General features: G+C 48.7%; 1 protein-coding gene across 2 annotated transcripts in view; it reads left to right on the top strand.

Moving 5' to 3' along the window:
* LSAMP (limbic system associated membrane protein) overlaps positions 1 to 24,488 on the top strand; it is an 879,058-nt gene that overhangs the window by 529,445 nt on the left and 325,125 nt on the right. The window contains exon 1 of one of the 2 annotated variants that reach the window (XM_084527477.1): positions 19,252 to 19,421. The exons of the other annotated variant lie outside the window; for it this stretch is intronic. Coding sequence (XP_084383603.1) covers positions 19,352 to 19,421 — 70 coding nt within the window. The 5' untranslated portion in view covers positions 19,252 to 19,351. Of the gene's footprint in view, positions 1 to 19,251; positions 19,422 to 24,488 lie in introns of those variants that run through there. 2 annotated transcript variants of the gene reach the window in all.

Below are 24,488 nucleotides of genomic sequence, written 5' to 3'. Positions count from 1 at the left end.
GCGTAATTCAGTGACCAGGCTGTTCGGCGATTTTGTTGTCGCTGTGGCTTTGTGGATTTGGCTGTGCCAACAACACACGTGCCATTTGCTGTGACCGCCTGCGTGGCGTTTGGCCGCGCTGCTACAATTAGGGGCTGCTCATTTCTGGTTATCATCGGTCAGGGGGGAGCTGTGCAAGGGGGCTGATGGCTGGTGTCCTTGCTGACTGCTTCATCAGAGACCAAACACAAAAATGTTAGCACGGGCTGGTGCTTCTCCTCAACCCCAGGACCAGTCTCTCCAGGGGAGTGTTGACGGACACGAACAGCGTGAGGATAGTGGAAAATAGGGGATGGGAGCTCTTTATCTGGGCACGGCAAAAAGTTACCCCCTGGGGCTCTGGCAGATTAACATTTCTGCAAGCACCAGGATTTATTGAAAAGAGGAAGACAGAGAATATATTAAACCATCTGTTTCCCTCTTGCGATGCACCGTAGGGCTGGAACAGAGATGAGTGTGTCTCCTTGTTCATCACTCCTACGTAACCATGAGAGAGAGGAGACTGAGTGCTGGCAGGAGACATTCAGAGACAAGTGACATTCTGTAGGAGCCTCCGTAAATTCATATTTACTAGCAGAGGAGGAAAAGCAGCATGCGAGCTATGTGCAAGTGAGGAGTTTTTGTTCCATCAGTCCTTGTCTGTGTGCCTCAGCATGAGCTCAGACCTGGTCGTCAGCTTTCTGCAGCCTCAGACTGTCTGGGCAGGGTTTGGGTTGAGCCGTTTGTCTTCTTTCCATCCCAGGTTGTGATACAGGCATGGAATAGGTGTGTAAATCTGAAACTAGAGGGAAAAGAGAGACTGCATGAGTCCTGTGTTAGTCTTGGGGGCCCAGGGAGTTCATCCCTGAGAGCTCGGGCAGCTCTCACGAGCTCGTCCCCAGCAGCACCTGGCAGCGTGTGGAGGTTGCAGAGGCTCAGCCCCAGCGCTGGGCAGAAAGCAGAAGTGAAGGGAAGGGTGTGTGTACGGGAGCAGAGTGACTCCTGATAAAAGGAGCAGTTCCCTCAGCTTTATTGAGCTGCACTGGAAGAACTGCCTGTTCCGCAGCACCTATTCTTCTCCCAGAATGACTACAATGGTTATTGCTTCGTTGCATTTTTATCTCTCTGTTCTCACATTTCCTTCATCTGGACAACGAGAGAAAGGAGAGGCATCAAAGCAGGCTTCCTCCCCTGTCCAGATATCAGATAGGACTATTTGTGTGCAGGAGGACTTGGATCTTGGAGATAAATGCTGCTTGCACTGCGCCCAGTGGAGGTTGCTGAGGGAAAGCTTCCACATTTCATGAAGGAAATGAACTGCCCGGTCATCGCCTATGGACTGAATGGAAGGCAGACAAAGGCAGAGGTGGTGGCAATTAGGAGGCACGCCTGGCATTTGAGAGATGGAGGTTCAATTCCCTGCTGTGCCAGAAACCTTGCGGTGCTGAGGGTCCAGCTGATGCTCCAGCAACCAGCCTGCAGGCAGTGAAACAGGAGCTGTTCCTTGCTCAGCGCTTTGCCAGCACTTAGCGTCTTACAGACTGTTCTCGGTTGGTTCCTAGACATTACCATATTATTAAATAATCATCTACTGAAATTTCTCTAATAAAAGGGAACGAGCCTGGATTTCTCCCCTCCTGTTTCTGCTGCAAGAGCGCAGCCTGGCACACACCATTAAGTGCACCGTACAGGTGCCACGGAGAGCAAATCCGGTGCAGACACACACACACACACACAGCGTTAAGGAATTTGTGCCTGTTTATCAGTGAGGCCGCTGCTCAGAGCTGGAATGAGGTGGCATGTTGCTGTGCCACATCTTTATTGCAGAGAGAACTACACCGTCACTTTTTGGAGAAAACAGCTCCATTCAGAGAGCTCTGATGGTCTTAGCAAGCGCTGCCACTACTGCTGTGTTTCCGCAAGCTCATGCTGGTTTCGGAGCTTTTTCTTCTTGGGGAAGTTTCTTCTTGGTACAACCCAGCAGCTGGCTGGCCCAAGCTTCTGTGGCTGGCCTTCAGCATTACACCTCATTTTTCATTACACCTAATTTTTCAACTTGTGCTTCGTACCGTGCACTGAATTAGCTCACACTCCGAATTGCCACTACCAGCATCCCTGGTTCTTTCATCTCCCAATTAGTCGCTTGTAGAGGTTTCTTTTTTTGTAGTCACATCTTGAAAATTTCTCCTGTTAGCATTCAAACAAACAAACAAACAAACAGGGGCTGGTGTTTGCTCTGTGACTACCACGCAACAGTGAGTTCCACAGGTTATTAAGTAGGCACGGCGCGGCGCAGGAGCGCAATTAGTGCAATTACACTGAGCGCTTCCCAATTCTGCGATTTCGGGTCATTGACCAGCAGCATGCGATTCGTGCTTGGGGTGCTAGAGGTAGCATTGCAAAGAGCAATAGCACGTCCCCAGCAGCTCGGCAATACAGACAGAGACAGCATTCCCTTCTCGGGGTATTTCAGGCTGCTTCCCTGTTACGCTTCCGCAGCCAGAAATAGACCTTAGTGCCTTTCTCCCTAGCTCTCCCCCCTTCCCTCTTTATAGCTGTAATAGCTTCGATGGGTTTTGAATTTGAGCTTTCAATATCCCATGACCAAACCTCTGCAGACAGCACGGAGAATCAGTTTCCATGCCTGAGATGCCGGCTTTCAGCCAGCACCCCGAGGCATTGTGGTGAGGGAGGAAATGGCCCGGCCGAAAACCAACCTGGGAATATCGGCCGGCCCCGCTGCTTTGCTGGGGGGAGCGACGAGGGCTGGCGGGCGGCCTGATGAGTTCCCCTGCTGGGTTTTCAGCGGGTTTGGGGATGAAGAATTTACTGGGAGCTCTGAATCCTGGGCTTTGTGCAAATCAAGCTACAGCGTGCTGAATACATGGTTTTGTAGTGGCTGCAAGCAGGCACATAACTCCTGGTGCTTGGCACCCAGCTGCCACGAACCCCAGCAGCAAGAAGAGGAAAGCGTTTGGGGTGGGACTGAGTGGCACCCACTGCATGAATTCTGGCTGAGGCATCCAGCCGTGCTCACATACATGATGAGCACGCAGCCCCGCTGGCAAGTGACACCACAAGGATGTGCTCCTCGTGTCTCTCCAGGTGGCTTTCCTGGTGTGAGCCCTCCCGCAGGACCCTCAGTGACTCCTCTGCCGTGCCCCGTGGTGGGTCAGCCCTGGAGAGCATCCTGGGGATCACGCAGGAGACCGCCTGGGCGGATTAGCCGGGCTTTTTCCCACGGATTGCCTTGCTACAGAGCCCGTCTGTATCCGTGACAGGTTTACTCTGCTATCAAACCCTCAAGAGACTTGTATGGCCACTTAGGCTATAAATCTGCTCCCTTAATACATTTAGTCTGCGGCTAGTCATTTCTCTCCTGTGATGTTTCTCATCTCTTTTCTTCACTTCCCTGCTTCAAAGTTGCCATTAGCCCTGCAGTTTTTTTCCCCCCTCTGATTTCTTCTTCTCCCTTTCTTTCTCCTCTGGTGACAGAGTCCCCTGAGCATGTTGATTACCGTGCCGGGGTTCAGGTCCTGCCGTGGGGTGGACACGCCGCCTTGCCTTCCCTTCCTTCCCTCCCACCTCATTGTAAGACACTTGTATAGGTGGAAAAAGGGAGCGCCAGGACTAGGCAGAAGCATTTTAGACCTGTTTATTATCCATCTTCGCTGCAGCCCTCTTCTCTGTTCCCTTTCAGGAATGAAATATGTGTCCATTTTGCCTTTCTATTAGCCTGACATATTTTGCATCTTCCTGAGTGCCTGCGAGCCAGGTGAAATGCCCTCGTGCTGACCTGCAGGGAGCCAGGGAGGTGTCGGGGGGGAGAATCCTTCTCAGTCCCAGCACAGGAGGTGCTGGCACCTTTATGCTGCAAACAATTTGTGGTTTGGTTTGGGTTTTATTTCTTAGCATCCAAAAAGTAGGCCAGTACGGATGGGTTCAGAGTCCTGGAGAAAACAATGTGATTGCGTGCTCACACGCTGCAGTGTGAACCTCTCCCTTCAGCGCAGGGCACTGCATAAAGCCACCATCTGTCCTAGCGCGATGCGCGTTTTTCCCAGCATCAGCATCCACAGTGAATTTGCAGTGATTTTTCATCTAATCCCCTTGGCATGGCTTGCGCGTCGCTGTTTTGCTTTCAAATAACATTGGGAAGGAAAATTTCCTCCATGTTCTCTGCTGCTGGCCCTGGTTTGGGTCCGACATTCACGCTGTTTGGAGAGGAGCGAGGGAGGGAGTCATTTTCCAGTTTCACTGCTGCTCTTCTTTTTTTTTTTTTTTTTTTGTAAGAGGCAGGCGCTGGGGGATTGCCATACCTGGATCAGTGTGTTCAGGAGTGAGTTACTGGTCTAATAACCCGCTCTTTGGCACCGGCCAGGGGAAGCTATTTCAGTACAGCAGAGAATGGCAGTCATTGTGTGCAGGGAAAGCAGTAAATCGCAGCGTTGCTTGAAGAAAGAGCAGTGAGACCTCCAGGCTGAACTGGCACAGTAGCATTTTGCAGGAGCTGCTGTTTTCAGCGGCAAGTCTCAGCTCTTGACTTAATGGGCCACAGGGCAGGTTGTACACAGAAGAAATTGAAGCTGGGATCGTGGAGCCCGACTTTGGGAGCATGTCCTTTCTGGGCCCCACAGGTCAGCGTGTTAGTTTCCCTCTCGCGGAATATCTTTCATCTCTTTCTCTGCACCCTTTGAGAAGCAAAAATGAAGATTGTATACAATGCCTAGGGAGTGATAAATAAAGAAATAAGTCTTTCTGTGACCCAAACGTCTTCTCCCACGTCAGAATGCCTTGGCTGCAAAGTCTAAGAGCTTTTGTCATTCAAGCTGGGCAAAACTGCACGTCTGTCTTTCAGCAGGAGATAAGGCTGTTGTGTCTGGCCACCTTGGCCAGATACATTGAGCAGATACGGGTAGCTTCAGTGCTGCCTAAATCCTTGGGTTTGGCCACAGCTGATTCCAGCCTTTCCAAAGGCCACATCCAGAAGTGATTAGGAGAAATGGTCTTTGGTAGAATTGAGGCTGTTCAAATTCGGCCCCATGTCACTGAAATCTGCGTGTCAAGACCATTGAGGGTACAGGGCTGAATCTCGGCTGTCCTAGCCAAAGTGACTGGGAAAGGGAAGGGTAGGGTGAGAGAAAAAAAAAAAAAAAAAAAAAAAAAAAAAAACTGTTTCTGCTCTTCAAGAAAGTTTGCAGAATACTCTAAAAGCAGTGAGATACCAACACAGTGTCAAGAGGGACAGCTCTTCCCTAAATCTTCGAAAAACATGAAGTGCCTGGTGATAGTTATCATACATTGCATTATATTCTGCTTCTCAGGCTCTTTCGTTAGAAGATCCCAGGGCTCAGCTGCAAATGTAATGCCCACATCTGCAAAAAGCTGAGCAGCCCATCTGTATTGGCAAGCTGTTATCTGTTGTTTCATCCCCATTAGGTTGCCTTGATAGAGTTTCCATCAGTGGTTGCGTGCCAGCCTGCTGCAGTTGTGTCCAAACATCCCGGGTTCATGTACTCATAAGCTCCTCTTGGCCCTTGTAGCCTCACTGGTTTTGTTTTTTTTCCTTCCCTTGCTGTGTTTGGTGTACTTTTTGCCCTTTCCACAGAAGCTGGGCCTGATGCCCTGGTGGCTGTAAGCCCTGGAGCTGGAGCACACCTTTTACCAGAGCGCTGGCTCTGTGGGCAGGGTGAGTTTACGGTCCTCTTCCTCGGGGAGACATCGTGCTTAAAGCCAAATGATGCACAGGGATATTGTAAACGTTCAGAAATCCCAGGCACTCTTCTCCTTTACTGGCTTGGTTATGTGCAGGGGGTGGAAAGTAACGTGTGCTCAGCTCCCTTTCCCTGCTGCCTCCTAAGGACACCGCGATGCTGTGCCCATCACGGACCTCCTGCAGCCTGTGTGTCTTCACCTTCCTCTCCACATCACTGGGGAAATGCTCTGGCTTTGATAAGAGCTGGTCACCTCTGCAGTGTGTCCCCAGCACTGCCTCGCCGGGCCAGGTGCTCTGTTTCTTTCGTCCTGCCCCCTTCCAGCCCTGGTTTCAGTTTGGAGATCTGGCTTGCCCTAGGCAGCAGCCAGCTGGTTTTCTTTTGTGCTCCATTTGAGTGGCTGCCATCAAAGTTTAACGGGCCTCTCCTGTTACCATCATCACCTCCTGTGGATTTTAGTTCAATTTAGAGACATCAAACCCCAAAAGAGAAAATACAAACCAAGAAAACACAGAGAAGGCACCAGAGGCTCCGAGTCCTCCACTAATACCAGAGCCCTCCATATCAAAGAGAATTGATAAGCCTCGCTCAGACAAATTGCCCACACGGTCGTGGCAGCTGCTGTGTGTGCACCTCCCAAATCCATCAGCATCGATGTGACTCGGATTTGGGGTGCAGCCATGGGCTGGCACTGCCAGAACCAGGAGAGCATCCGCACGGTGGGTGCAAACGCCGAGAGCATCCCTTGGAGAAATGCCCGTGAAGCTGCCTGTGGTCATGGAAACCGCTTCTGCCTTCCCTCCCCTCCCGGCACGGCGAGCCTGGAGCAGTTTGTCCTCGCAGGGGCTGTCTTGTGCACAGCCTGAGCTCCCGGGAAGCCAAACGTGGGCAGCCCTGGTGCTGCGCCGCGCTTCCAGCGGCGGGCCACGTACAGTTAGCAGGCTTCCCCGCACCCCGCCGACGCCCCTTCAAAGAGAAAATTAGATCAAAGTTTTATCAGTTCGCCGTGTTTGAGAGTAACACATGCCAGGATTAATAGCGCTCAATTTTTCAGAAATATTAAAATTTGCTCTCTATTGTCAGGACAATAAATCTTTTAGCCTGCAAGTTCATCTTGCTCCGAGAACGACCGAGCGATTACTGACCCCAATTACACAATTAAATCTTTGAAATAATACTGTTTGATATTAAACAATTACATTCCTCATATGAAAATATCACCGTTCTCTTGCCAGCTAAGAGGGTATTAATAATGCATCTACACAGATTCCATTGTGTGTTAATAATGAATGTCTACAAAACCTTATAGGATGTTAATACTGCATGTACCCGCAAAGCTCTATAGGATGCTAATATACACCCTCAAGGCCCTAGGAAATGCAAATAGTGAAGCCAGAGCAAGGAAACGGTATTCCCTGTCCATTCCAGTCTTTAATACGGCAGTCTGAGCTGCAGAGCATCACAGGAAGGCTGGCAGAAAGTTCAGATCTGAGCAGCAGGAGAGGTCAGATGCCTGGGGGGACGAGGGAGGGAGCCACGTGTGGTTCATTGAGGTGTAAGGTGGGGAAGTGGTAGCCGCCAGAAGCAGTGGTTGACACCCGCTAAGAACTGGGGGCTCCTGGCATTGACCTCAGGGGGATTTGGGTTGGAGACAGAAGGGAAATCCTAATTCAGACCCACAAAACGGGGGCTGCTTCGGAGGTCCTTTATTCTTCCCACGAGTTCCAGAGCTAGGGTTGGAGGGTGCCTGCCTCTGCTCCCCGTGCTCGGCGGGGACTTACTGCCAGCAGTCGGTGCGCAGCGCTCCTTGTGGGAGAAGTGATTGAGAGAGAACACAACCCCTGACCAGCAGAGTCGGAAAAGCAAAACAAAACAGAAGAAAGAAGAAAAAAAAAAAAAAAAAAAAAAAAGGCAATGAACCTTCAGACGGGTCCCTTGGGGATAGACTGGGGCACCGGATAACAAAAGAACTATTTGCTTCCCCTATAAAACACTCCTTTTGTGTTCTCTGCTGTGTGTATTAGAGTGAGCATATTGACTGGCAGGAATGTTCATGGGAGCAATGAATTTTATGTAAATATTAGAGACTATTTGCAGGAAGCAGAATTTGAACTCATAAAAAGTAGTATTCTCGGTGGAAGCCTGATCCTAAAGGTTACTCAGAAAACAAAAACATACAGTGGGATTTACTGCACGTATTTAACAAAAGTGTATCGAGCCCCGCTCCGATTCCGAATATTGACTATCTGGGGACAGTTTGTGGACAAACAATGGACTGGAAATTATTTACTGAGACAAGTCAGCAAATAATTGCAAATGACAAATAAATTTGCGAAAATTACAAACTGCTTGTGGACAATTCATGAACAGAAGCGAGGCAAAATTAATCAGATAAATTATTCACAATGAATGAATCTCTCAGCTCTAATTAAAACTCTGTAGGGTATTAATAATACATGCCCACAGAACCACAAACAGAATCCTATAACCAAAAGGATCCATCTGCGTCTGCCTCACAGAGCCTCCCTTCCTCGAAGGGGGAGCTGCTCTTACCCATCATTTCTCCGCATCTCGTGTCCGCATGCCAGTGCTGGCTGCAGCTGATAAAAGCCCTCTTTGCAGGCGGGGTGTGTGGCTAGCGTGGTGGCTTTCCCACTGATGTTTGTGGGAATCTGTTCCTCCTGCGTTTCTTTTTTTTAACTTTTCCAGCCCTCGGGGAATTCCTGGGGAATATGCATTGTATTATCTCGGCTTATCTGAAGTTGTTAAGGCTTTTCTTCCACGAGTGTCGCAAATGATTTTATCATTTATTATTTTTTTATTTATTTTTTTCCCTAAGATGCCGTACAAGCAAAAACCTAAGGGCTTAATCCTGAAGATGCTCACGTGTGGGAACTCTGCCAGCCTGGGGCTCCCCACACCAGCGCCTGCCTTGTCCCACAGCCCCTTGGATTGCAGTCTGGGACCTTTTGCACCTCTATAGGTCTGCCGTGGCCTGGCGTATGCTGCCAGCTCACAAGCAGTAGGCTGAGCACCAGCCGTGCTGCCTGTTGAAAAATTCCTGCAAAAGGAAGATTGCGCCCTCCCTCCCCCATATAATTTAGCTCTGCTTTTGGTATGTCTGTGTCTTTGTACTCTCAGGAACTCCCCAAACCTATTCCTCCTGCCCTGATTCCCTGCCTGCCAGACGAGACCTAGTCAATCAGAAAATTGTTTAATACTTTTCCTTTTATTCCCAAGAGATCTCCTGGCCTTCTGTGTTCCCATTCATCAGCCCCTTTTCTACCAGCTACCCCCACCCACTCTGTGTCTTTTATCTGCCTAAAACCAATCATTCTTCCCCTCTTCTTTTTTTCGCTTGACAAAAGGAATCAGAATTTAATAAGAGCAAGCTGCAAAATATCAGCATTAATCCCCTTGTCCTCGTGGGGCTGGCGCCACGAGTCCCCGGGTCCCCTTATCGGCACCAAACTGTATTTCACCAGCTAGAACCCTCCTGATAGCATAAATACCTGCCGTGCAGGTGTCTCCAGCTGACAAGATAACACCTTCTCAATCATACGTCCCCAATTTATGCAAAAAAGCCCATCTTCCTTCTGTTTGTTTCATCTCGTGGCGGATGGAGAGCCGGGGAAGGGAGGGGCCAAAAAAAAATAATTGAATCCCTTCTGCTCCCGACCACTTGAAGAGCCAGGTGATACTCCCTGCTGGCACCTTGCCTCCCTCCTGCAGCAGACCCTAAATGTCTGCTCTCTGTCAGGGACTGCAGGACGAGCAGGGTCTGCTTAGGTTCATGACCCTATAAAGATGCCTTTTAACAGTCCAGTTCGTTCTGTTCACATTAGGGAACTGAGCTTTAATGGGGAAAGGACCCGGTGCAAGTCCAGCAAGTGCTTTGATTGAAATGTTTGGGTAAGATTTCACGGACTCAAGTAGTCAGACCTGTACACAATATTGAGTTGAGCAGCTTGACCTTCCTCTGAAGTTTCATCTCAGTGGTAGCCATCACATACAAAGGACCGGTGTAGAAGTCCAAACCCTGCTAAAAAATTAAGGAAGGACGGCACTTGGTAAGCAAAGGCCTGGAGCTGCAGTGCCATTTCCATTCCTGGGAGGTGGCATTTGCTCTGCTCCGCAGCACCTTTGGTTCACAGAGTGGCTGATGATGTGTGGGGAGGGAAATGAGCAGCAAGAGCAAATGACCTCAGAGGCTGCAAAGAGCCTGGTTTCCATTGCAAATGCCCTTATTAGGATGGAAAAAGGTAGGGAAAAAAAAAAAAAAGGCAGAGAGTACAAGGCAGAAAAAATGCCTGGAAAAGATGTCTTCAGCTGTTTCCACAGCAGCTGCTCCTGAAATGGGTTGTGGTTCCTTAAAAATACCTTTAACCCTATCCTCACGAGTGTTTTCCACTCCTTAATAAAGGGAGGTTCTAAAAACAACAGCACCGGATCCAGGTGAATCACAGGGCAGTATTTATCTTAGGCTCTAATCTGTACTTGAATTGTAATGTGCTTGGAGCAGCGACCGTATCTTTGGTCTTTGTGTGTACAATACTTATCAGAGGGGGTTTCTGTCCTGCAAATGCAGCTCCCGTGCGCCGCCTCGATACAAAAAATTAGCGACGACGATAAATCACAGCCAGCTCTGGTTCTGGAAGACCAGTTGTGTGGGAGAGGAAAGGAACAGCGGTTGTTAAACCCAAATCCTGGATGTTCCTGCACTCTCTTAATGTCGGCATCTCCTTTTGGTGTCTGCCCTTGCTACTTATTAAAAAGTAAAATGACTCCTGTAGTACGACGGCTTCTTCTGCTGCTGCTGCCGGAGAGGCCAGCTCTAAGCTCTGGGGACGGGTGTGGTATCTGCCATGAAGACACCTGTCTTATCCCATTAGGGCAGTTCCCAGTGGGGACGTGGGGATGTATGGATCATGTCTGCTGCAGTTCCCATCTCCACACCATGACACGCCATCGATCAGCATCTCCCTGCTCTCGTGTCTCCTCTCTCTGTCGCTGGTGACCTTGATGGACACCTTACGCCGTACTGCCATGCTTTCAGAGCACTGAAAACATGCCTGTCATACCATCCTATTTTCCCCCAACACTGAAATTTTTGTTATATCCACGGTGAGAGAGAACATTAGCATGAATGAACATGATGGAGGGCTATAAAGTTTTTATTACGGCAATTTTAGGCTGTTCATCTTATGAGTGGCAAACTAACTCCTGGGGAGGGAAGTGCTTTGGGAGGCACTCGCCGAGCAGTTTGGGGAGGAATCCCAATGGGGATGGAGGAGATGAAGGACAAGGGAATTGGTGTTGTTCATAAAAAATAAAACAAAATAAAGGTGGTTTGAATGAATCAGCCCTCAGCTACATGCAGGTAGTGTGAAATTGGTGTCTTGAAGTGGCCTGCCCTTGTGTAATGGAGAACAGCATTTAGTTTCTTCCGTGTGCTCGTTTGGGGCTGGGCGATGTGATTAATAAAAAGCTGCTTGCACAATGCCCAGCACAGCTGCTGTGGCATGCGTACGTGCTCTGGGCCTGTGGATGAACAGGCTATGGCTGTATAAGCACTTTTATTTACTCCTTTTGCCCCTCCTTTCCTTTTAAAAAAGACAATTTCTGTGCATCTGTCCCTGGTCTCTGGGCTGTGACTTTCAGGCAGGTTTGGGTAGGTCTGCGTGGGCGTGGGTTGCTTTGTCACTTATTACCCGGGCACTGCAGAGCTCTCTCTGAGTTTAAATTTATGTGTTCCGGCTTTTATTGCTGTGCCACTTGGCTCTTTTGAGTTATCTCAGTCACCAAATGAATTTTATAGTCCATTGGGGGCTGTCCATGCTTGTTAAGGTGATATTTCCATCTCCAGCGTGCCGTGGAATCTCATCCGCCACGCAGCGAGCGCTTCCACCAGCCTGTCGCTTCTCCAGGAAGCACCCCAGGTCCTCGGGGACCTCTGCAGCCACTGGACGAGTTGTGGCAGAGGCTCCTGGAAGAAAACACAGCTCACAGTGCACACTTTTTCTTGGGAAGGAGGTGTCATCAATGCTGTTGCAGTGCTGGATGCTGCTGGCTGTGAAGCTCTTTGGTGCAGGGAGCCAGCAATGAACGGCTTTTGGGTACAGCTCTCCCCTGGTAGAGAGGGATTATCGAGCAAAGGGGTGGCCCCAGGGTGGGCGATCCTCCTGATGCCACCCTTTTGCTCTGCCTTGAACTGTTTTCTCCCCCTCTTCTGGAAGGGGGTCTCATGTTGCTTAATGGCTCCCCAGCGTTGCTTTATTAACGTCATCAAAATTTCAGGGGTGTTTTGGAAAGAGTTCCCCCCGCCCTGCATCAGGTCTCATAGCACAGCAGGTACGTATGGTGGCAGAGATGGGAGAGGGAGTCAGGAATTAATCACCGTGCGGTGATGGATGCTCTGGGCTTGATGTGGTGCTGCAGGAACAAAAGTTTCTCTTTCAGATGGGCACCCAGAAGTCCAATTTGTACGTCCTTTGTGCCCGCTGCTGGCATGGCTGGTCAGCAGCCCGTGTAGCGCTGCAGCCCTTCACCAGGAGCCTGCAGCTAGAGAGATGAACTCTGCTTCTCAGCTGCAGTGTGTTACCCATCACATCAAACAGGCACAGATTGCTCTTCAGATGATACGGGGTTCTTGTCTTTTTACCCTGATCCCCTTAAGAGGGCTCCCCTAGGAGTCAACCACTGGAAGACAACTTGCCGGTTCCTTTTTCCTGCATGAAGGGCTCCTGGTGGGATTTCTCAGTGAGTCCCTGCTGGACTTAATGTGATGTTGTTTTCTTTCTCTGCTCCTCCTTTGTAAACTACTAATCAATGATATATTGCAGCTGTTTCCATGATTCATTTTCTTAAGCCTGTCGTAAGGCTAATTGGTTTTCAGTTTAAGTCCTGGATCTTGCAAATTACTGTGTGTGGGCACATTGCAGGATCCGGGGCCCCAAATTTTCATTCCCCGCTGTCATTAGCAGTGTTAGAGTCTGTGCTAATCCCTCTCCAGCTAACTGTCTTCATACAGCAATTTAACTGCTTCGTATTAACCTGGCGCACCTCTTCCCGCTGGGTTGTGCTGCGTTCCTATGTCACCCTTGTGGCAGCCATCGCATCTCTCCCACTGAGTGCAAATAAAAGCAAATTATAAACAAAACGGAGCCTGGAACTATGCAGCTCCTCCTTTCCCTCCTGTTCTGCCCCTCCAAAAAGAGAGATTCCTGTAAGGAGTTAGCATGTCCATCATTTAACTAAACAGTACGCATCTAACGTTTTTTAATCTCCCCTCGTAAATCAATCCCTCCGGGAACTTATCTAGTTCAGCCGTCTGGAAATTAAAAAATAAAATAGATCTCACAATAGGACAAGCCTGAAATGTCTTTGGGGGGGAGGGAGAGGAGCGGCGGAGGGTGTGAGTGGCAGCAAATAACACTTGGTATTTTATAACCCCTTCCATCGCAGGATCTCAATGTACTTTGCAAACGGGAGTGAATTAAGGGTCACCGTGTCCCCCCATGAGGCTGGGAAGTCTTGTCACAAATCTGTGTCAGCTAGCACTTGTCTTTATGAAGCACGTGCAGCTGCTGGAATTGCTCGGCCTCTGCAGGGATAGAAGTCATTTCTTCCTGCTGCAGGAAATTAGCTTCTACCCGGTGCAGTTGGAGGTGGAGAGGAGAGTTCCCATTAGGAGCAGAAGGCCTCTGAGGGAGATGAAAAATTCCAACCCCTTTTAATAAAGGTAACTGGATTAAATGCACACGCATTAGATACGCTCTGTATTTTAGAGGCAGGAAAATTCAGACACAGACAAAGTGATGTGTCCAGCACCACGCGGGGAATGAGAGGCAGAGAGAGGAAATCTGCACCCATTGGTATAATTGCAGAACCATCCTCCTTTCTGCAAATAGCAGCAAGCTTTGACTACTTGTGGCCAGCAGCATGAAATCTGGGCTGTACAGCTAGGCGTTCGACTGAATGGCTTTATCAGAAACTCCAGATATGCTTACAGGTACCAAGGGAACGGTCCTTCTGAGGAGATTCCAGTGCTTCCTGCTTCAAAGAAGGTTGTTTCCAAGGAAGACAGGAGCAGCTGTCTTTCTGGTGGCTTCTTGGCATTCCACTCGGGGCCCCCAGAGCTCGGGGAAGGCACCCTGGCCTGCCCTGAGGTGAGATAGCAGAAGGTACCAGGTCTTTTTCAGGTTTGGATGAAGTTCTGAATAAGGGCTTGCATTTGTTCTTCTCCTACCCTTACTGCTCCACCAACCCATCCCCAATAATTATCTTTCAGATTCATCCCTTCCGTCTATCCTCATTCTCCTTAACTGCTCATTGAGATTAGGAAACATCCTTTTAGTCTCTCTCTCTCATCCTCATTAAATCTCCTTTTTATTTTTTTTTCTTTATCTTCATCTCCTCCTTCCTAGACTGTCACTAAATTAAAAAAGAAAGAAGAAAAAAAAAAGAGTAAAGAAAGACTCTTTAATGTGTTTTAAAAAATCTCTTTGAAAATGATACCGTCTGTGTCGCTTCTCTCTCTGTGTCTCTCTCGCTTTATTTATTTATTTATTTTTACAGACTTAACTAAAAACGGGCTTATTGATAAAAGCCATGGTGTCTGCTGTTTGCTGATGATTAGGTGCAAAGACGAGGCCTTTCCCTGTTCAGATAGGTAAATATGTAAAAGATGTTATTTAAATTGAAAGGACAGGCTGACAATGTGCATTCTTCCTCCCTCCAGCACCCAGTGTCACAGGCACAGATGTCCAGGAAAAAGTCTGGACTAGAATCCAAAGATAAAAGCAGAGTTTGCCCCCAAACGTGCACTTAACCCCAGGCACTGATTTCAGAAACTGCTGATGTATCCAGGCCCTTGAGAGATGTTCTGGTTGCTAGCAGACTGCAAATTGCAGCATCTCGACCCTCACGGCTTCCATTAGTCAGCCCCAGATAGGAAATGGTACAGAAGAGCAGCTTCTTGCCCAATGGGGGCAGGACTGGGAGGTTCTCTGTCAAAAAGAGAAAAAGAAAAGAAAAAAAATGACCAAAAAAAAGACAAAAAAAAAAAAAAAAAGACAAAAAAAGAAAAAGACAAAAAAAAAATAGCACTTCTCTGATTTGAAATACTTGTGGACCCAGATCTAAACATCTCAAAATACCCTTAAGGTTTTTTTCCTTAAGTTGGGAAGTTTTTGAACAGGATCCATAGGCTAAGAGATTTTAAAGTTGGAAAAGTCAACTCACTCATCTTCACTCTGATCTGAAAGTGTTACCATGACGTGAGCACGTGTCCAAGCTATCCTTGCTCTCGCTCTTTTAAGTACTAGGAGCAATGAAACTGCAGCAGCTGAGGCTTCTGTGGCTACTTGCACTTATACCCAGAGCTGTGTGCCTTTAGCAAGGAAGACTTCTGCCCTTGCAGGTTTAGAATTGCTGGCGAACAGGACAACCACTGCTTGCTGCAATCACGCTTCTGGTAACTCCTGGTAGCAGAGATCCAGACCATCTGTGTTTGCCAGCTGCCTGGGCACTGACATGAAAGAGCTGGGTTTGATGGCATTGTGTAGGATCACAGAAGTGTTGGTTGGAAGGGACTGCTCGCCGGGCCTCTAGTCTCCAGTCCAAGCTCCTGGATGAAGCCAGACATTTATCTCTGTGTCAGAATCAAAAGGGCTGCATCTCAGTGGGTTCATTTCCTCTTCTCCCTCATTTCCCTGCCTCGTGGCTGCCTCTCCTCCTTGCCACTCTGCCAACACCGGGGCAGCTTTGGCTACCTACCCAAATCTCAGTTCCAGAGGCACACGAGGTGGCCCGTTGCAGAGCCAGTGTAGATCCCGATTTGCTAGGGCTTCTTAGTTCATGTTCCATATAAAAAGGTTCCTCATGACTTGCTGGGATACCTGGCACAGGCCCAGGGGAGGCAGTGGTGGTGTCAACGTGTAGTTGACATTTAGTCATTAGGACTGGATTCCTGACAACAGCAACAACATGTTGCTGAGAATCCAGCAAAGGTATAAATGGAGAAGGGTTTCTGCCAGACCTGTGGGCCTGATTTCTGCTGGTGGTATTTTGCTCAGAGATAGAAATTGGCCTTACTTCTGTGGTGGAGCCAAACAAAACCCAGAACATACCCATCTGCAGTTTAAGTGGTATCATTATGATGTTACCTTTGAATTTTCCATTTTTTTGTGTGTTTCTGCTGCTCCTGGTTTCCTTGGTAGAAAATTTCAGTGTATGTAACCAAGGGTTATACCTTGTGCCTTGCTGTCTGGAGCTAGCACTCCCCAAAAAAGCCATGAGGCCCAGTGATAACATAAATCCTAATGGCATGGACTCATCCTAACAGTAGGGGCCTCTTTTATATCTTAGGTCTTAGAGAGGCTGGAGGCATTTACCAGACCATTCTCTATGGTCTTCTTCAGTGCTTAGTCACTAATTGTTATTCACTACTCCCCCAGAGCATTTTGTTTCTGATGACATGTGCAAATGGCACATTTGTTAGCAGACAAGGTTTGAGAGCGAGAACAAATCTAGTTTATTCTAATAAAGTGAAAATTAAAACAGTGGGTTACACTATTGAAAACGAGAGTTATGCAGAATGAGACAGGAAAATGCACTGCCAGTTATCTATGCGACGTTTTTGTTCCCTTCCCATCTTTTCACTGAGAAGCTCTCTCCCAGCCTGGGGCTCCGGCAGCCCCATGAACTGAGCGTGAGTGCCAGGGGTTGTTCTTCCTGAGCGAATGGCCGACGTGGTATTCACCCTACCACCATTAAGGAGCCATGCAGTGAATGTGCCTTCAAAAAGTGGCTCCTCACCCCACTCCTGTTTGACTTAGAAAGAAGGGTATGCATTAATACCACCCTTTCCCTTCCTTATAAGCTGTTCAGGGGATTTCTGTTTGGAGCATCCCCGTCAGGGTTTGACAACTTCCCATTAAAAAAAGGGGATCATTCTGAGGTTCGCATCTCCTGCGCAAATGTAGCGGGTTTACGTGGCAAGGTTTTGGCCAGCACTGCGGGGCCTCGCCATTAGTAGGGCCCACGAACCTAAAAGCAACCCAAGCGTAGAGGCCGGGATTTTGCTGTGGAGAAGTTCAGATCGCAGCATTACAAGCAAGGTTTCCCAGCTTCCTCAGGCCTGGCACGCGATCAAATAAACAAGAAAAAAAAAAAAAAAAAGTTTAATTAAACTAACATGAAAAAAAAAAAAAAACAAAAAAAACAAAACTGAAAGTGTCACAAAAACTGAAGGTGGTGGTGCCAGTTCCCCACGGCATATGGCAGAGCAGCCGCTCTCCCCGCGCCACAAAGGCGGGCCTGTCACTTCAGAGGGACGTGCGGCCCTTTCATTTCCCTGCCTGTCACCCTGATGGCGACGGGACCATCCCCTCCGCCGCCCTCCCCTCCTGAGCAGGAGACAGGGCAAGCTGCCGCAGGGGACAGGATTTCTCCTGGGGAAGGCACAGAGAGAGGGGAAAGCCGCCCATTTTGCCATTTCGGATGGCACCGCGAGGGGCTGGCCGCGGGAGGAGGAGCGCAGAGCGTCACCCGCTGTGCAGGCCTCTGGGGGCCCCCTCCGCTACCTGCCACCGGGCTTGAAGCACTTTATTCTTTTATCAAAGAGAATTTAGATTGGACATCTAAACCCCTTTAAAAACAGAGAAGTCTTGATGTGCGCTGTGTTTGATGTGGGTGCGTTTCAGGGAGCAGGTAGCGCCGGTTTCCCAGCTCCATCTTGCGTTGCCCGAGTCCTGGGGCTCGGTGGGGCAGGGGAACCCAGGGCTTGTTGTGGGGAGCAGGTCCGTGTGGCAGCCATCAGCCGGAGGGACAGGGAATGCTTTTGGTTATCAGAAAGAAGGATGAAGGCTTCTTTAGATCTCTTAAAGGACCACGGTGAGCCATTTCCCATGGGAAGACAGTATGAAAGCTAGCTTGAGTTGAGTTAGGGAGCTGGGCTTTTATGCTTCTGGTGGCTGCGATGACTTACATCCTTGGCTCAGAAAGCCTTGCTGTCCATTTGCCTGCCACATTTTCTCTCAGTTTGAGCAGCAGAGCATTATTTGGTATTCCTTTTTATGTCAGGTAATGTGCTGCTTTACCTATAAGCACATGTATGTGTGGAAGGCACAACAAGAAACTTGAAAGCCCTTGGGCTCGCCGAGTACTGCGGGGGGACCAGGAGGGTGACAGAGCATCAGGGGCTCCGTTCTCACAGCACGGAGGGGAGATTTTTAAAGGGTTGCAGCACGCCACTGGGAATTTGATGTTTGAGTATCACAGCTTTCCAGGTTTATTTTTAAACATCCTGGTGTCTCAGTGGGTTTTAGCAGTATAGAAAGATGAAGGCAATGGCACTGGCAGTGCAAACTTATAGGATCCCACACGCTGGAGGAGGCAGTGGGATGTGACCAAAGGGTAAGTGTAGGGAAAGCTTCAGTGTGGTATCACTGGTGGAAAGGAGAGGAGAGGAAGAGGCTGAGCTCACAGGAGGCGAGGTCAAGCAGGTGAAAAGGACAGACAGGACGAAATTGCTGTAGGTTTTTGGAAGTGAGAAGAAATTGAAACTCAATCCAGTGAATGCTTCAGAACCAAGAGGGATGAAGCGGGATAGATGTGCCACGATGGGGTTTCAGGGCGAGGAGAGAGAATGCTAATAGCCACATTGTGTATGCTTTGTGTGTCAGAGAAGCTGGGAAGAAGTTGCAGTGTATGGAAGTGAGCAGTAATGAGCGGCCAGGCATGTCTCCCAGCTGTCAGGACAAAAAAGAAGGGCTTGGGTGCTGGCTGTGGTGCCGTCATCTTTATCCCAAGGGGCTTCCATCTGAAAATCTCTCCATGGGAGGTTCGTTACTTCCCCCGTCATCCCTGCAGTCTCTGCACAGGCAGAAAGTGAACCCCAGGACCCAAGAGACCAGGCTGGGTCACAGAGACCTCGTTCCTCCTTCCAGCCCTCCCAGCTCCCCAAAGGCTTGTGTGTTTCTGCGCTCTGAGGAAATTAGCTTGCTGAAGAGAAAGGGCACAGTCATTGTAAAAACCTGCTCCAATGAAGTTGTTTAATTGCAAAGGAGGAAAAACCATTTGTAAATTAAATGAATCACCCTGCTTACAATACAGAAGACTAAGGGATGATCTGAGAGGAAGCTGACACTTTGGCAGTCTGATGGCACAATCTGAGACACAGGAGATAGAGCCGAGCGTCTCAAAGTAGCAAAGGAAGCAGTGGCTTTTAGAGCAACAGGAAAGCAATTAGCCTTGTTTTCCCTACAGCTCCTTAGACGTCTGCTTGCTGTTAAATACCAAACCCTGTCCTGTTTTCCAGCTGCCTCTTCAGCCCATGCATGCATGGGGCTGTGCCGGGATGGGGGGCAGCCGGGAAGGCCCCCAGCATTGCCACCTGTCAGCTGAATCCTATTAACGAAACCAGCACCTGCTCCCCCATAACGAGGTGGGTTGGGAGCACCTCCAGCTGGGATGATAACACACTCCTCTGTCTGTCCTCTGCTTATTGCATAAGACATCGAAGGGGTGCAGGGCGCTCCTTGGGGTTGCTTGTGCTGTGCAGAAATTTATAGGACAGCCTCTGGGCCTTTCCCTGAATTGCTGATGCTGTGTGAGGAATGAGGGGTGAGAGACTTCCAACAAGTGGTCAGAAGGAGGAGGAGGTGGAACCCAGCAGTCACACGCTTGGTAAGATATTGGCAGCTCTAGCTGTCTAGCCAAGTTGCTTAACTGTTAAATAACATGTCTGTACTCTCCTAGGGCGTTCTGCAGTAATAATTAATAGTGATTACATAGCGATAATACAATGGTTATGCTAATAGACCTATCAGCTTGGATGTAAAGAGAGAGGAGCCAATACTATAAATATAGTAATATCTCTGTGGAGAGGGATCTTAATGACAAGACTATCTCATATAGTAAACATGCTGATACTGTTTATAATAAACAGTGTAGTTCCTTACCTGCTACGTTCAGTCTCTGCAGTTTTCCTGTAATTAACTTGCCTCTCTTCAGTCCTGCTTTTCTCTTTCCCCCCATTCTCACCTTGCCCTATCCGCACAAAGGTGTTTCGAGATCTTTTTTCCTTCTAAGTTGAGCAGGGAAGTGAACTGAGTAGATATTTGTTAATATTCATGCTAAACCTTAGAGGGGAGACCTGGGCAGCATATTGGTGCTCAGGACAGCTACGAACTCAGGGGTTAGAAGGCTTTTCTGGATCCCCACTTCTATTAGTCTTTAACTTTCTTGAATAATGCCATGTGGAAATGGTCAGGAAGGGGATGAAAACTCAAAGGGTTAAGGTGCCTCGTTACTCAGTGCATGCCCACGTACCAGATTCACAACAGCTGTGTGAGGAAACCCAGCCTCCTCTGAGCCACTGGGCACAGAGCTGCAGCAGCAAACCCTGGTGTGTGCCACACACTTGTGTCTCCTGCCAGTGGCTTTAGGGAAAAATTTAGAGCTGCCCTACGTTGCCTGGGGGCTCAGTCTCCAAGTACTGGTGTGTTGCCTGGGTGCTGGCAGCCAAGGATGGAAGCAGGAAGCTCTGATGTTGGTAATATCATAAGCCCCATAAAAACTGGGGGAGGGAGGCTGAATGGAAGGAAGATCTTCTAAGCAGGTGACTAGATGCAGCTGGGATGAAAGTCTGTAGCCAGGCAAAGCAGTAGCTGGGGAGGCTAGTTACTATTTCAGGACTTTCCTCCCCAGCAGTAGCACGGGAAGGAGGCTTTTAAATTCAGAAATCCTATGAGGAGTGACCTATGCTGGTTGGGGAGCAGCCGGTTTGCAAAAGATGACACAGCATGTGGTAAGCTAACTCATCGGCATCATGCGCTGGGATGATAAAAAGGGCAAGGCGTCCTCAGGGAGAGGGAAGAAACCTTTTTCAGGATTGAAACCACAGGCAAGGGGTGGTACAGCCCAGGCCGTGCTGGAGGTGCTCTATGCCCAGAAACCTGGCCTTTGTTCCTGACCCAACAAGAAGCTATACCTGTTGGGTGGCACTGACTGCAGGCACTGCTTGTGGGCCCGAAACTCCTCCAGGTTTATTCAAGTCCTGATAAGAGGCATTGGCCTCAGCGCTTGGTGGAAACCCTAGGAGCATCCTGACAGCCCAGCCAGCTGCTGTGCCTAGCTGCAGTGTGCTAAAATGATAGATTGGTAATCCTGGTCAGAAAATGGGGATGTATCCAGTGCTCTGATGTGAGGGTCTGGTGGGCAGAATAAGCCATGAGCTTGAGTGAAGCCTGTAAAAACCCATGCTGAAACAACCCCGCCAACCCCTCTTAAACTCTGTTGCATGTTTCAGCCTTGAACCTGTTGCAATTTGTTTCCCAAGTTCAATTACTATTTGCAGTCACCCAGTTTTACAGAGGAATAGTAATGTATCTGTTACTCCAACAGGTTTTGGTTATCTTAACTAAGCTAAAGCCTCCTGGTCTGCTTGGCTTAGTGTGACCAATTTAAACAGCCATGGTGAACTAGACCCTCTCCTGGCCTGCTTGGCAAAATCCTTGGCAATGTTTCAGTCCTTGCTGGGGGCAGAGGTGTCTCCTCATCCTGGTGGAAGGCTTATGGCTTTGGGGGAATGCAAAAATGTTCTCAAATATCCTTGCTAGTTGTCTTCCTTCTCTGAGCATCAGCATTGGGCACAGAGGAGCCAACATGCTGGAAATACCTTGTACAGTACTAACCTCTGAATCAAATCTATTTCCTTTTTAGCTGAAATGTGTTAATTCCTACTTGTATTTTAAAGACTTGATGAGGTGCTAGTGTCCACTATGGAGGATGTGCATTTATCTTTGGGAGAATCTCACAGTTCAGTAGTACCCTGTCTCCAAATGTTTCTGCTGGGCTTTGGCATTTTCTGCTGCTATAGCGTCTGCTGCTAAAGGCAGCCTGGTGCCTGCAGGTCCCCCTAAGCACTGGTGACTGATCACCTTCACATTAAAAACAAAGCCAGAGGTCCTGGGAAGCAGAGGAGCCAGGAATAAACTTGATGCTTGTTAGTAGGCAGTCCCCATTTCCCATTTCTTGCATCCTTCTGGGAAAAAATGGGGAAGGTGGGCAAGCAGGGGACTGGAGGGACGGAGATGGAGAAAATGCACTTTGTGGGTTTCTTTTTTTTTTTTTTTTTTGCTCTCCCCGTCTTCCCATTCCCCACTGCTCCCTATTTGAGACTTCGTGTCAAATACCTCTGTGCGCGTTCCCCTCCCCGCTCCCAAATCTCATCTCTCTTCAGAGCTTTGGCTTTAAATACGCACACATATATGCAATTAAATGCAGGCTTTGACTTTTCGCCTGGGAAACTGGAGGGATAAGGTGAGCTAAGCTTTTAATTACGAGTACCCATTCTGGGAGGCAGGGAATTCAAGCCGACAGTAGATGCTGCAGCACTGCTTAATCCTGTCTTACAGGGAAGGGAGGGGAAACAACATGAATCTGCTGGAGAAAAGATTTCCTGAATATATAAAGAAAATATTGTTTCTTTCTGCTTTGCCTCTTCCACCTTCCCTTTCTTTTCTGTTCTGCCAAGTAGAAAATAGGCATTAAATGCTGGGGGTTTGATTATGGCTTTTGTTAAGGTGAAAACATCAAAGTGCAGCTGTGACCTCTAGAATCAGACTGTTTGTGTCAGTTTTTTTTATTTTTGTTCCCCACCATTTAGAGCAAACATAATGGGCCAGGTTCATCTGGGCTGCTTCATCCATTGGCGTGGCTGGAGCTGCACCACAGACACCTCTGTGTGCGAGGGACTTTCTTCATGGGGAGGTGAACCATGTAGGGGTTTCGTGACACCGCTTCCAAAACAAGCACAGCTGTGGCTGCGTGAAAAATAAATACATAAAATTATCCATGTCCTGCAAAGAAAACACTACTGTGTTTTCTAGTGCAAGACACTGTAAGGGGAGGCAGGATTGAGCTGGGACGCTCTGCTAGCTTAATGGGTGTGAGTCCCAAGCGAAGACCTGCCCGAGGAAGAGAAGCAGAATAGAAGGTGACATGCCCTCGTGTCCTGAGGGCTGTGTCTAGCCAAGGCTGTGCCCTCCTGCAGCTGTTCACATGCCATTTTTTTGCAGCAGTACCTCCCGCAACTTTTGCTGGAGCCTCTGACTTGCCAGCCTTGGTCCAGGCTGGGCTTGTGGAGCTGGCCTTGTCGGCACCACTGGCTGCTTTTCAAGCCCTTCTGAGTGTTTCCCTCTCCTTTATTTTCCTTTACGATGACTAGTTGCATGTGAGGGTGAAGCTATCGCATCTTCCAAGAGGAAGAGACAGGTCTTGCCTTCCAGAAAAGAGCACCAGTTACCCCAGGGGGGCTGTTTTCAGCAGAAGGGCTTGTGGTGCCATGCACAGGAGGATATTTTAAATCAAGGTAACGTAGCCAGGGCCAGTTTTGGTAGGAGCCTGTTTGAGAAGAAGAGGGAGGAGATGAGAGCTGGGAGCTCAGAGGACTAGTTCATCAATAGTGTCATGGCATCCTTGTTTTCTTGCTTGTTTCCATGCTTCGAGGGGAGCTGGGCTGGCATGAACACTTCAAATGGGATTTTTCTGATGTCTGAATACTTCTGTCTGAGCTTGTTCTTACAGTTCTTGTTCTGGATGAGTTTCTACTTAGCATCTCCTGACAGCTTTGTGCTACGGACTGACCCTCCAGGCCGCCTAATAGCTAAGGCCTTTGCCTAGCCTGCTGTTAACTAGGAGACCTGACTGCCTTACTGATAGGAAAAAACCTAAAAAATGCTCCGCTGCCTCTGAATTTCCTCTGTAATGCCATTGTGACTCCTGATTAATTTCCATAATGCAATTTTGCCAGGTAGACCTCGGTAACCTTTTAGCTGACCTCCGTCACCTGCTGTTCCTCACAGGCTTCCCACTATTAAGAGCTGAATAATCCAGGCAAACCTGCCACCTTCAAGCAGATCGGTGGAGTGGTGTGGCATTTATATCTTGGGAAAAAGGGCTCTATCTTATATCACCTGCACAAAACCTTTGTTTGGCCTCAACTGTTTTTAGATAACCAATCTTTCTTCCTGTGCCTGAGTTCTTCAGCTTAGAAAATTGGTGTAATGTCTACGCGGCCACACCTGCGATAAATAAAATGTCCCAAATTAGTCAGCACTCAGTTCGGGGTTTAATGGTCTGTACTAAGTCAGGGTAGAGCAGCAAACCCTCCTGGGTGACTTCAGCCAAGTGGGAAGCGCAACAAGAAATTTGGTGGCTGCCTAATGAAGCAAGACCCGTAAGGATCTGGACAGCCAACGTGTGCATATGCAAAGAAGGCACTTGAAAAATTAAGAAGTTCCTCAGCTTAATGAAATAATAATCGTGTGTGCATGCGTGCACTGGGGGCCTCTCAAGCACACTTAGAAACCCCCAAGAGCCTGGCTGTACCTTTTGTGAGCCTTCTACTGCCACTACGTTTCCAGAAAAATGTGAAGCCTTTTGGGAAGGGGTAGGTGCAAAGGCGCATAGCAAACACCCTGGGGAAGGGAGAAGCAAAAGGCAAGGGAGCACTCGGTTTGTGTCATCAGTTCCAAATACCTTGGCCGTGGGCTTCCCCCAAGGTGGTGTGAGAGGCGAGACCAAGCGTGCAGGCAGCGCGTCGGGAGGGCACGTCTGGGAGAAGTGTTTATTTAAGACAATTGTGATCAAATATTCATCAGCTCTCACTCCCTCCATCCTGCTACAGCTCCTTTCTCCCTCCGCTCAGCTGGAAAAGACTTCAGAGCGAAAGAGGGAGCAGCACTTAAA

The sequence above is a fragment of the Aythya ferina genome (genome assembly GCF_964211825.1).
Source record: "Aythya ferina genome assembly, chromosome: 1".
NCBI lineage: Eukaryota > Metazoa > Chordata > Aves > Anseriformes > Anatidae > Aythya > Aythya ferina.
This window is presented reverse-complemented; position numbering and strand designations above follow the sequence as displayed.